Source organism: Physella acuta, unplaced genomic scaffold (genome assembly GCF_028476545.2).
Source record: "Physella acuta isolate Inbredline_101_S28 unplaced genomic scaffold, ASM2847654v3 ptg000829l, whole genome shotgun sequence".
Classification (NCBI taxonomy): Eukaryota; Metazoa; Mollusca; class Gastropoda; family Physidae; genus Physella; species Physella acuta.
The window spans coordinates 304,310-318,645 of record NW_026732347.1 but is presented as its reverse complement, the minus strand read 5'-3'; the positions used below and the strand labels follow the sequence as shown (position 1 = coordinate 318,645).

General features: G+C 41.0%; 1 protein-coding gene across 1 annotated transcript; it reads left to right on the top strand.

Annotated features, from left to right (window-relative positions):
- Positions 1-849: 849 nt before the first annotated feature.
- On the top strand, positions 850-1,910 carry LOC131951787 (uncharacterized). Its single transcript, XM_059314180.1, has 2 exons — positions 850-1,365; positions 1,578-1,910. Exons 1-2 carry the CDS (start codon positions 850-852, stop codon positions 1,908-1,910), a joined length of 849 nt encoding a protein of 282 aa, XP_059170163.1.
- The last annotated feature ends 12,426 nt before the right edge of the window (positions 1,911-14,336 follow it).

Sequence of the window (14,336 nt, the reverse complement as noted above, 5' to 3'; positions counted from 1 at the left end):
GTTGGCGGATTTGACGTAATATTGAAGTACTATTGACGTAATATTGACGTAATATTGACGTAATATGAACCGACAGTGGACTCAATGAAGAAGAAGAAGTTATAGAAATAGGAGAGTTATGTTGTGGGGGATGATGAATCAGTGATAATTAGAAACGGGCACAATCAAAACTTTAATGTTTAGATTCAGCGGATTTTTTTAAAACACGGTGTTTTACTGTATTACTGCTTGCATGTAATTGTGTGAGTGTGTGAATATATTATATATGGACGTTTCTGTGTGTGCGTGTGTGTGTGAGCGTGTTTTTTTTAAAAATATGTTTATGTTTTTACGTTTTTGAGTTTGAGTTTACATGTCAGTGTCATAATTGTGTGTACGTGTTTGCAGAGGCGTAGAGCGGGCGGGGCGGGGGGGGGGGTGCGGACCGCACCGGGTGACACCATTTAAGGGGTTGACACCAAGGCAAATAAATAGCAAAATGTACAGAAGAAAAATGCTTTTTTACCAGTTCCATTAATTATTAATTAAAGTTAAATAGTCTTTAAAGTACACCTTTATTACAAGGGGGTGGGAGAGACACACATTTGGGGGGGGGGGGGGGGTGACACCACGAAGTGCCGCACCGGGTGACACCTAACCTAGCGAAGCCAATGCGTGTTTGTATGTTGTTTCAATTATAATAATGCCTTATGAGACAACATGACATATGGAGATTTTCTATTGAAATCAACAGGACGTTTTAATACATGACTATGTTTTTCTCATGACAATATAACATGTCTAGATTTGACCTACATGATAACAAGATATGTCTATGTTATTCTACATATTTGTCTACATATACAGAACATGTCTAAGTTTGTCCTGCATGAAATATTTGCCCTACATAACATGTCTAAGTTTGTCCTGCATGAAATATTTGCCCTGCATGACATGTCTAAGTTTGTCCTGCATGAAATATTTGCCCTCCATAACATGTCTAAGTTTGTACTGCATGAAATATTTGCCCTACATAACATGTCTAAGTTTGTCCTGCATGAAATATTTGCCCTACATGACATGTCTAAGTTTGTCCTGCATGAAATATTTGCCCTACATGACATGTCTAAGTTTGTCCTGCATGAAATATTTGCCCGAAATGACATGTCTAAGTTTGTCCTGCATGAAATATTTGCCCTACATGACATGTCTAAGTTTGTCCTGCATGAAATATTCGCCCTACATGGCATGTCTAAGTTTGTCCTGCTTGAAATATTTGCCCTACATGACATGTCTAAGTTTGTCCTGCATGAAATATTTGCCCTACATGGCATGTCTAAGTTTGTCCTGCATGAAATATTTGCCCTCCATAACATGTCTAAGTTTGTACTGCATGAAATATTTGCCCTACATAACATGTCTAAGTTTGTCCTGCATGAAATATTTGCCCGAAATGAAATGACATGTCTAAGTTTGTCCTGCATGAAATATTTGCCCGAAATGACATGTCTAAGTTTGTCCTGCATGAAATATTTGCCCTACATGACATGTCTAAATTTGTCCTGCATGAAATATTTGCCCTGCATGACATGTCTTAGTTTGTCCTGCATGAAATATTTGCCCTACATGACATGTCTAAGTTTGTCCTGCATGAAATATTTGCCCTACATAACATGTCTAAGTTTGTCCTGCATGAAATATTTGCCCTACATGACATGTCTAAGTTTGTCCTGCATGAAATATTTGCCCTACATGACATGTCTAAGTTTGTCCTGCATGAAATATTTGCCCTACATAACATGTCTAAGTTTGTCCTGCATGAAATATTTGCCCTACATGACATGTCTAAGTTTGTCCTGCATGAAATATTTGCCCTACATGACATGTCTACGTATGTCCTGCATGAAATATCTGCCCTAGAACATGTCTAAGTTAGTCCACTATAACAACAATACCTTCACACCCTGACCACAGATCAAGATTCCAGTCACACCATGCTCCCCGCCTACCAAAACTTGCAACATATTTGTGTGGTTCCACCGCACCTACACAAAATTGATGTACATGAAACAAGGAGACTCTTTTATTTCCTGCTATTGACTGCCAATACCTCCAGACGTTCAACCCCCGCAGATCGAACTGTATTCAAGCTCAACACTACCGCCTGGGGAATAGGGGCGTTCGCTTGATAACGTAGAAAATCTCTCGAGTTGACGTTTTTCTATTGTCCGCTGTCTTGCACAACTAAACGCCATGATATCCAATCTTACATGGAAAAACACTTCTATACATGACAAAATTGAATGTGTTTCTGCTGACGTTGGCTTAAAGCGCATCATATAACAGCAAGATATAAATGATGGGAATGGTTTGTTAAAATAACGATACGAACGACGAACAGAAGTAAGGTGTACGGGCAGGACCAGGAGCTTATGCACAACAAGATGGTGCTGCTTTATCTACCTCCTCGCCGCGAGCGATTAATTCGACAACCCCGCTGGGCGTCTCTTCAAGACGGGGGGAACGATCGCCCCATCCATTCTGTCACGGCTCCCTAGTCGCCTAGCCAAGCATGACAGGAGGCGGCGCAACTCTGTATAGCGACTTAGATTCCAAGTATCATGATCTGGTCAGGCGTGCTACACATTCTTGCACTACTTATCCCGCGAGCTGCCACCGCTCCGGTCCTTGTTTGACAGGACCGTCAGTTGGAGGACGCCGCAAGGAGCCCCGCGCCCTCTACCGCAGAGCCTGAAAGACCGCCGGACACCTGAATCAGGAGGGTGTTAAAAAGCCTCGACACCGGGGTCCACTCTTTTCACGATTCCCTCGTATAATTGCGGTGTTAACATCGAATAAATCCCACCATGTAAAAGTCCGTTTCTACCCGAAGTCGTCGTTCTTTATCCTCCCGAGTCGCACACAAAAGACGATGATGTGTGACTTAAATCTAGCGAGAAATGCCGGCCGTGCATACTTAGCTGCGTATTGAAAAAAATGGAGTTCTGCGCCAAGACTAGTGTATCATTGGAAGGCAATAATTGTAAACTAGAACGAATTTTATTTAGTTCGCACACACGCGGACAAGATTTAATAGACTGGAATATTAATAAAAACAAATATGCATAGAATGTTTTTTTTTTTCCTACTCCATTTTTTTAAATGTGCGGACAGGTTGATCCCGATTCTGAAGCTTGGATTGGAAATGTAGGGGTCAGTGCCTAAGCCATCCCCATGATCCCAGCTATTCAGTCCACCCAGGCGTTGACTTGACAAACTGACTTTGACACTTGATGGGGAAATAGACACCGGTCTACACAAAGCTTCTGGTATCCAAAGCTTAGCGCCGGGGACGCATGTTTTGTACCGTTAACAGCTGAACACCAATACACGACCGGCGGATGTTTCAACAAACTAGCGACCTGTTTCATTCGTCTCACGGGATCAGGTTTACTCTGTTTTACCTGCCATATTATACATTAGGTCTTTACTTAGGCATAAGTGGGGTGCGTGTGTTTTTGAAATATATAGCTGTTCCTGAGTCTTATACCTATAAACTTGTACCTAAGTAATGTCTAATACATAATGTGCCCGCTAACATTTCGTAAGAAGTATTTTTAATTTCATATTACTTTTAAATTTAGGTAGTTTTATTTCAGGTAGCCAAGGAAGTCCGATGTATACTACACCTAGACAATATCCAATGTAAACAGGTACAGATAATGTATCCAGGTAAACAACCTATTTAAAGTATACGTTTGTGTGAAGTCATTTCAATTATGATTACAAGTAAGCTAAGAATAGACACAATGGGAGATATTATTAACTATGGCCGTGGTTCAAGCAGTCAATGACACAATACAAGCTATCAACGTGCAATTTAAACGGACGTTTCAAACTTTCCAGAGTTGAGTGAAATATCCCAGACATCATTTCACGTCTACACCTGATAACTTAGCCTCTAGGTGGTTTTTAATGAGATAACTTTCACGTGACCGTGCATGTTATTTATCTCCCGTGCGGCAGGTCCTCACCTCTTTATTCACCTGTGGGGAGCTCACCTTGTGGTTATCACCACACGTGGTGAGGGGCACATCACGGTATACATATCCCCGTCACCGCCGGGCATTGTTGCTGGTGCTTTATGTGGAACACTTACCCCTACACACTTGTGCTTTGTCGAAAAACTCTTACCCCGATGCCCATACCTCTTTGTGTGAAACTCTTATCCCGATGCCCACACCTCTTTGTGTAAAACTCTTACCGGCACCCCGGCGCCCCTCGCTCTGCTAGATTAAAACAGAACCCCACCAGATAGAAACAGCGCCGGAGGATATTGACACAAGACCGAGCGGCTTCCAGACACTTCAAACAGAACACGGAGCTAAGATTGGGGTCGTCTTCAACGGCCACAAGCCAATTAAACTATTTGTTTATGTTTTTGTTGGCGGATGGTTTCCGTCTTGGAGCGGGGCATTGCCATCTCCCATGACTGTATCAAGACCTCTCGGCTACAGCAGACGACACAATGAGGCCAGGCAGACACCTCACGGGGAAAGCGATACCCGTACCACACGACGGGTACATGCTGGGTTAAAAAATTGAATTTCGAATAGAAAAACAAATTGTCTTCGTCTTTCTTACGCGCACCTGGCCAACAGTAGGTTGACAAAAATGGCGGGTTTCAGCGCGTCGAGTTGCCTGTTAGGTTGAAACTTGTCGGTATATCTAGCTTAACAAGTTATAAGCTATGCAGAAGTAGGTTTATTAAACGGGAATTAAATATGAATATATTATTTATGTAGAACACTCATGTTGAGAAATTTTACCTGTAGGTTTACATAGGTAAATTTCTTTTAAAAATTAAGGCCAAAGTAGATTAACTAGCTTCATTTGATATATGGAAGGGAAATTTCGACACAAACTTTAGATGTTGTGTTAAAAAAGTAACGTCATTTTTTTTTCCCCAAAATTTCAAGTACTCGATTGTGCTAAATTATAAATAGAAATTTTATGCGATGTAGAACAGGTTATACATGTACAGTAAACGCATTTGATAATTATACATCTAGAGCGCTAATTACAAGAAGCAGTAGACTAAAACTCAATTGGGGGCAAAAATCAAAGAAACCTTGAATAGGCAGGTTTGTGAAGTAAGACAGAGCAGTCTTTGTGGCGTCGTAGCCAAGTCGTTGTGAACAGTAGCAGACGATCGGTCTCTGGTTGCAGACGTATATGTTGGGTGTTCCCGGACTGAGTCAAACGCATTTGAATTGAGCTGTCTTCCTTGTTGATATGAATACGACACAAATTATTTCGTAACAAGAAGCAGAATTTAGATCTAGATAGTATAACGGCACATTTCTTAATGGAATGGGGCCTTAGAACGAGGAGATGAACAAGGAAGCAGGACATACATAATAGAATGGCCCATGGTTTCAACTCAGACAGTCGCAGAACGAACAGAGCAGGGCGTAACAGGAAACACGAAACACGACATAGACAGTAGAATAGCTCATGTCTCGAATTAAAATAATCGCAGAACAAAATGATCAGGGCGTAACATAACATAAACAGGAGAATGGCTCATATCTCCAGCTCTAAGAGCCGCAGAGCTAAATGATCAGGGCTTAACATAACATAGACAGAACAATGGCTCATGTCTTCAACTCAAATACCCGTACAAGGAACTGATCACGTTGTAACAGGAAGCAGGGCGTTGTAAAATGGCTCATGTTTTCAAGTCGTATTGCCGTAACACGACGGCAGATACGACGTTTGACGTCAGATACGACGTTTGACCACTCACCTGTCTGACACCTGGCACCGGTCCAGCCAGGAGGAATATGCTAATGTAGAAACTGTAACAGTGTTCTCAAATGCCGGTGTACAATTTTAATAACTGCGCGTGTTTTGTTCAACAAAATCTTCTGATCGTTAATTAACGCAATACTTGTCTACAGGCGCTGTTTCTATCTGGTGGGGTAGGCTCCAGAAAAAAAAAAACCTTCTTAATTAAAAGGTTTTCTTGATTTATTTGTGTATATCTAAGTTAAGGTACTTAAAGTAAAATATTTCCATGCATCGGGGACTCTTTTGAAAATATGGTTGCCATAGCAACGGTGGCCATCTTGAAAAAAAACATAATTTTCTGGAGTTCTAAACTTTCATAAACTAACATATATATCGGCTATATAACCATTGATCCTTCTTGTACTGACGCTAATAGAGTCAGCTGGCTAATTTTTGTAACAGAAAACACTCTAGAAATTTTTTTTTTCAAAATTTGGTATGGTGAAATTCCATTGAAATTAATGCTAAATTCATTGGTATTTCACCATAAATGAACTTTGAAAAATTGAAAAAAAAAAAAGTTTCTAGCTGTTCTTCTGTTACAAAAACTAGCCAGCTGACTATTGGTGTTAGTACAAGAAGGATTGTTGATTATATGGGCGGTTTAAATGTTACTTTATGACATTTTAGAACTCCACAAAAGGTAGTTTTTCCAAGATGGCCGCCGTTGCCATGGCAACCATATTTTCAGAAGAGTCGCTGGTACATGCAAATATTTTCCTCTAAGTACCATAACTTATACATACACAAATAAATAAAAAAGACTTATTAATTAAAAAGTTTTTTTCCCGTTTTTTTCCGGAGCCAAAGTATTTTAAATGTTGAACTGGATTTGGTTAAACTACAGCACAATTCTACACACCCGTGTCAATAATTTTTTCTGTAACCTTTCCTCTATACTCGTAACTCACATCATCGCATTTATAGATGTATCAATGTGATTTTTATCTTTACTACCAACGTGTTGACATTATTTTTGACACCAGCGGAATTATACTAGTAACATTAACGTGGTATTCTCTATCTGTATTCTGTATTCCAGGAACTTTTAAAAAAAAAAGGGGGGGGGGGAGATTCCAAATTTCTCGAATGAGACTCATAACTTTATCGTTTATTCAATATTCTTGTAACTAAAGCAAGTTGTACTAATTTTCCGACATCATACTTATACTAGTGAAGTGTTCCTCCATATTTTGTTTCCGTATTCTTGTGAGTGAAAGGTGATAGTCCATATTTCTGACCTTTTTCTTACAACTATAAAGTGGTATTCCTTGTTTCTCCACCTACGTTTGTGACTATAAGTTAGATTTTAAATTGCCGTCTTTTACTAGTGGTCGAGTCGGTAAAGCTCATGGTTGCTAAACCGAAAAGTCTCGAGTTCGAACCCTCGGGCAAATGAGGCTCGTTAGCTGGGGACAGCCACTCTTCTAGGAGAGACAACTCCAAAATCAAACAACTGCTGCCTTGTAGTTTGTTCTTGGTTGGACAAATGCTATGGAAGCAAATCCAAAAAGAAAAGCAGGCTGAAATCTGAGTCAATGGTCGCAATGGCGCATAACCAGTTGACACGTATCCTTAATTTTGATGGAGGCGTGGTCGAGTCGGCTAAAGCTAATGGTTGATAAATTCGAAAAAAGTCTCGAGTTCAAACCCTCTGGCAGATAAGGCTCGATCCCCTCCAACACTAAAAATTAAGAACGAAGAAGAAGAAGACTAGTAACTATAAATACATATTCTGTCTTTTGGACCTTATACTTATGAAGTGGATTTCCATATTTCCGTCCTTTTACATGTGCCCATAAGTTGGTATTCCGCAGATTCTTGAACCTGTAACACAACAACACCCCAGCAACAATGGAGGCTGGAGACGATGTGTATTGATGAGACTGGTCCCGTGCCCCCACGGGCAGACCTTCGACCGGTCAAGCTGTCTGCGAGTGACCGGCCACGGAATGAATGACACGGAGAATATTTCTGCCGGAATAAACGACGCTGGGGGTCAGGGGTCAGCCGCCAGTCTTGCATTCTGGGATTTTTATTCTTTATGACAAATGTACACAGAGGTGATAAGGCCGGGCGTGAAGGACAATACGTCATCAACATCACGTGACCCCCATCATGCGCATGGACACTGCGGACCGATGACCTCGCCTTCTGCTTCATTTATCGGCGGCGCCAGCAGACGACGACAGAGCCGTTTTCAATATGGTATGACGTAGATTGTTGACAGTCAGCCCCAGAGGATCAGAAGTGAGGTCTTTCATAGGAGACCAAGCTTAGTTAACCCTGCGTTCGACAGCTACTTTGCAACATTTTCCTCTTCACTTAACGCCCTTGAATTCTTTTATTCCTATTCCTATGGTTTATTTTTAGCCCGCGTGTGAATCGACCATTCGGCATCACGTCTTCAATAAATAACACAAGCATTGTTTGAAGATACTCTTGGACACGGATGCGAAGGAGTTCGGATCTTTGTCGAAATCTTCCAAATGTTATTCTACTGATTATATTGCACTGGATGATGTGCATTTGTGTGTGTGTGGGGGGGGGGGGGGATGGGGATGTGCGTGTGTATATGAAATATATAGAAACAACAGCAGATTAGAAAATGCCCTCTCCGATTCTAGTCGGTAGTGGTCATTCCTTTCTCTTGACTTGAGTCAGGTACTCATTTGAGCTGGATGAACTCTACTACAGTTCCAAGCGGTAAACTCGACTTTTTAAAAGTCAGGTTTGTTTTCAATTTGGGTAGATACATTGACCTCTCACTGTCTCGAGGAGTACTATGGGCTATGAGGTAGATGAAGTAGAGCTCATCTGTTCCTTTGAATTCGGCATATTATAAAGATTTAGTTGTATATAGAAGTAGATTTAACCTCTTTCTGTGAAAAAATCATATAGGCCTACCAGGATAATGTGGTCATCACTTTGCCAAACGGCTTGTACATACAATAACATGCATCCATCAGAGCTGAGTGGACATTGACGGGCTACGTACACAGAGCCCTGGATCCGAACTCGAGACCCTTCAGCTTAGTCGCTATACGCTCTACCATTCGACCAGGCAGTCCCCTCATACATATCTTACTTACCAGACAATTGCTTCAGTTGTCAAGGCCATTACAACAGACCCCCCCCCCCACTTCACTCAGCGGTCAACACCACTCTAAAAGAACGCTTTACACAATTTATTTTTTTATCTAAAAGAATGTGACGTACACAAGAGGTTCTATCAAAGTTTACAAGGGTTTACAAATTTATCGAGGACTTATAAAAAATGCTGTCGATGTAACACAGACAGGCGCCGGGTATAAAGAATGCAGTTTTACATGGATAAATCCAACTTAAGGTCTTTTCTCCTATGGCGCCAACAAGAACTGACGTCTTTAAACTAAAGTGGTGCGCAAGTCTGTTCCCTTGCGCGTGGCCGGCGCAACTGAAAGGTAGATTTGTGAAGTGAACGCTACATTTAACCTGTAGAATACGGAGGGACGAGTTGGTATATTTCCCTCCTTACCTTTATGTTGGGTGTATTCGGGTAACACGATCCGAATCGTGCTGGCATGTTAAGTGAACTGATGCATAGACATGGGCAATGGAGGAAGCTCGCAAGAAACACTGCAAGGGTGGGATCGATACTCTGATTTCTGGTATCGAAATGGCGGAAAATACGTAAGATACAATCTTTGTTTTTGATATGTCGATGTATATTTATACTAGCGTCCTATAATGCCACAAAAAATGGTTAAAAAAATCTTTAAAAGCGTGATAGGCTACTGGTAGTAAAGTATCATATCATTGTAATGTCAACCTTACCAATTACCGAAACCTTAACTTAAATCCTACCATAGCACTAACCCTAATATATGGCCCTAACACTAAGCGTGTTATTACAATATTGTTAACAACATAACACTCCTATTTGTTGGGAGAGTCCACTATGTCGGACACTGGGCATTGAAATAGTCTGACATACCGTACATTCTTATAGTGCTAATGTCTAGATGCGCATGGAAAACTACGTTTGGTTAACAAATGTATGTTCAAATTTTACATAAATTTTTGTTAACCATACTTTATCATTTTTTTAGTGCATATGTTGGATGTCTTACATAAATAGATGATGTCTTTAGAAAAACAACATCCTGTCCTTATCACTCGACGTCATGCTATGTCTAAGATATCGATCCTATGATCCCGACGTATCGCATGCATCAAATCGTCTGCGCCACAGTAGCATCGGTCGTCATAATCCAGCGATTAGACCCGGGGGTGTCCAACGCCGTTTAGAATACGACACCGCACCGTCCCGCACGCTAAAATATGGTTGTAATTTGGCGGGATTAGACCCAAACGTAGACACAGACAATCAGCCTCGGCTGGCAGACGTCTACCCCGGTGACGTTATTGGGGGACCGCCGCGTACCTCCCCGCTGTCAAGAGGATGTATTCCGGCCGGATGTCTCTTTACCTGACGCCCGGATTGAGCGCTGAGCTTTGTGACGCAGACAATGTAAGCTCCCCAGCCTCAGGGTTGGGCTCGCATCAGGCCGCGAACCTCCAAGGTGTCACACTCTATGTGTATTACCAAATGGAACAGGTACAATGTTTGCTCAATGTGACAAATTCACAAGTACCCGCCTCCGTTTTACCTTTATGCATACCGGTCTAAATATGAATATTGCTATTTTATTGTATTTACATTTTAGCGCTATTTTTTTCTTGTCACATAAATCGTCCTTGTCGCATTAATCGATCGCTATACTTATCACCCTGTTACTAACTTCAACACCGCGGCGTTAACATTAAGCCTTACGCTATCCATTACAGATTAACCCAAGCGTAAGAAGCCCGACGAACCGTAGCCTTAATCGAGGCATCAGTTACACCACATAAACTTCAGGACAATATTGCTGCGTAGATCCATATCGGAACACGTTGGGGTGAAGTTGTTAATTTTTTTTTTAAATTTTACTAATGAACATAGAGTATAATAAACATTTCAACAGATTGTTTGACAAAAATTTACTTCCCAGTCTAGGCGTGATCATTTACTGAACTTTAAAAGAAACGGTTCCATTGTTTTAATGATAAGACGACACAAACCAATTTTCTGGCACCGGCGTGTTTTTAGTATCAAATATCCTTCAGGGGTCGGCGTGGTCGAGTCGGTAAAGTTCAAGGCTGCTAAACCGAAAAATCTCGAGTTTAAACCCACGGTTGTTAGCTGGGGACAGCCACTCTTCTAGGAGAGACAACTCCAAAATCAAACAACTGCTGCCGTGTAGTTTGTACTTGGTTGGACGCGGGGTGAACTTTCAATCTTAACACGCGAAAACCCGAGAACGCGTTCACATCGCCTCAAGTTTCACCAGATGGCGCTAAGACATCGCTTGTAATTCAGTTCTGATTGCTTATATCAAACCGAAGATCAAATTCTTTTCCAATTATCAACTTCCGTCGTCTGGTGCGGGTTCTTGACATCTATTAAAATTTTCAGTGCCGTGTTTCCTACTTTCATTTTCTCGCCTGTTCAGCACTTCCGTTTGACAACATCACGTGATCAAGGGGACGCAAATGTGAATACGATGCTGGTGGTGTGATTTGTCAGTGGGAGTGTTAAAGGAACAGCTGTATTGTATCATTTAGTTGTATGTGGGGGGAGTATAAAGGAACAGCTGTATTGTATCATTTAGTTGTATGTCGAGGGGAGTATAATGGAATAGCTGTTTTGTATCATTTAGTTGTAGGTGGGGGGAGTGATATAGGAACAGCTGTATTGTATCATTTAGTTGTATGTGGGGGGGGGGGATAAAGGAACAGATGTTTTGTATCATTTAGTTGTATGTTGGGGGGAGTATAAAGGAACAGCTGTTTTGTATCATTTAGTTGTATGTGGGGGGAGGGGTCGTGTTATAGGAACAGCTCTATTGTATCTTTTAGTTGTATGTCTGGGCTGTTTGTGAGCGAGGTCTAAATGACATTTTTTTAAAAAAGTTTTTAAATATAAGAAAAAATCGTTCCTAGCCTGCCGTTCCATCAGATACAGGCCGACGACAAAAGCTTTCAAGACAAACACATGGTGAGATGATGCTGATGTTTTAACTACCCCGGCTGTCATGAGTGAACCAATGTGTATTCGCTACTACTTACTTTTTCCCTAATCGATTCTTTAAGCTATAGGTACACGGCGTCAAGTACATTATACAGCGAATATAGTTCTTTATTTAGTTGACAAGGGACGGTGTGGCCTAGCAGTAGAGCGCTAGTCTGCTCACCCGATATTCTCGAGCTCGAATCCAGGTTCAAGTCAGTAGAATGTCCCTGAGTCCACCCTGCTCTGATGGGTACCTAACTCACGTTAGGGAAACAAAGGCGGCTGGGCATAGAGCTGCACGCTATCCCTTTATATGCCAAAGTCTTTGAAGCAGATGAACTCTACTTCACCTGCACCACGTGTTTTGGGCACAATGGGGAAATGATGTTAATGTTGATGATGATGATGATTTAGTTGTTGATCAAGAATTGCTCACTTTTACCTTTATTCTCAGCATAGCCTAACGCTAGAGATCTCTTCAAGCATCTACCACTGGTGACGTACTATAGACGCGAGATCAAACCCGAACCCTCGGGTTGGTGAAATGTGCTAACTAGAGACGTATGACGTCACTGAGTCTACTCAGCTTTAATGCGTACAAAATCCTAGTCAGAGAGGATAAATGTGTGAGCATAACCCTGGCGACAACATATGTTCAATGCTGAGATTCATGAAGCATGAACTCTAACTTCGAAATCCCTAGGAACCAATACATTTTTACTTTCTTGTGTATACGAAGTATAGAGAAAGTATTGTAATCGTGCACAAAAATCACTTGGAATTTTAACAATTTTCACCGTATTACACCTTAGACCTTCATCACATCCGAAGTATTGAGGACTTCTTTTAATCGGGCAAAAATTATCAATCCAGATTTATCAAAATTAAGAGGTTTTATGCGTAATCCAGTCTGAAAAACTGGGCTTTGAAATTCTGTCCGTATGTCTGTGTGTGTGTCTGTCTGTCTGTCTGTCTGTCTCTCCGTGTGTAAACACGATAACTTGAGTACCGTTACAGCTAGGTTGATGAAATTTCATATATAAGTATTTATCAAAATCGTAGATCCGTTTCAACTTTAGAGCTATTTCCGATAACCGGAAGTGGTACGTTTTCTACCTTGAATTTTTCAAAAGCCTATAACTTGAGTACTGTTTCAGATAGATAAATGAAATTTCACATGCAAGTAAAAGATCTAATTCTCTACCTTCTGTTAAATTTTGAGTAATTTCCATTTACGCTACTTCCGATTTCTCAAAAAACGCATGTAAATTTTTAAAGTACTAATAATATTGCGCACTATTATGCACTTTTTTATTTGGCGTTCACTTGGTGTGCAATTCTTATGTCTACGAGATTTTATTCTATTTTTAAAACTTTAAGTTTTTAAAATGGATTAAAAATCATGTCTATAGCCCGAGTTCCCATCCCCTGTTGTTTTATATAAGCATATATTCGAGAAAGTTTAGGGGAGATCACTCCCGGTTTATTTTTTAAGTGAAGTGAAATTGCAGCGCTTGACTTAATTGTAAATATTTTTCTCCAATAGCGCTGGTTTTTCCAAGAGTTATTACTTGATGATGAGGATGAAATAAACGATCTGCTGTTTGTTTTTGTGGCGTCAAAGTATCGCAGTATTCGGGAAAATGTTTGCAGTCTGGTATATCGGTATTTTAAATATGTCTGCAGTTTAGTAATTTAGTAAATGTCGAAATTCTGGAAAATTCTCGTAGTAAGGTAGATGTCGAAATCCCGGAAAAGGCCTTCATTCTAGTAAACGTCGGCATTGTGGAAATAGTGTATGGTCTAGTAAATATTGATGTTGTGGTAAATGAAGCTATTCTTCAACTTTTAGTCCTAAAGGGTCATTTCTAACACCACTACCAGATAGTATCAACACCAATCTGTAACCAAGACTACACACAACACGACCTAGCACCAAGACAAAACAGACAGACACAGATCAAAAATCACACGAGAACAAAAACACGTATAGTTAACAAAGGGAGGTAATTAATATTTTTTTTTTTAAATTTCACATCCCTAAAGCCCTTGTCTGTTATAAGGTGTAAGGTGTCTGCCTCGCTTAAGTACGACAATTCGGGCACAAAAGCCGGGGTCTCTTCACATGGCGCCGGTCCTGGTTGTTACATAAAGCCAGCCCCGTCTACCTGCCAGCAAGGTGAAATGCTCGCCTTGTCGCCCTCATGTTCACATACATGTTCCTCTAGGTCTCAGCATTGGGGGGAGGGAGGAGAGGGGAGGGGGAGGCTGTGGAGAGAGCACCCAAAAACTTCAAAGTTCAGGCCATGTATGGGAGACGACAGAAAGACGCTCTTGATACAGTAGCCGGTGATCTCTTCGTGGACAATGCCGTCTTCTGACTGTCTCCCTTGACTTGTAGAGCTCT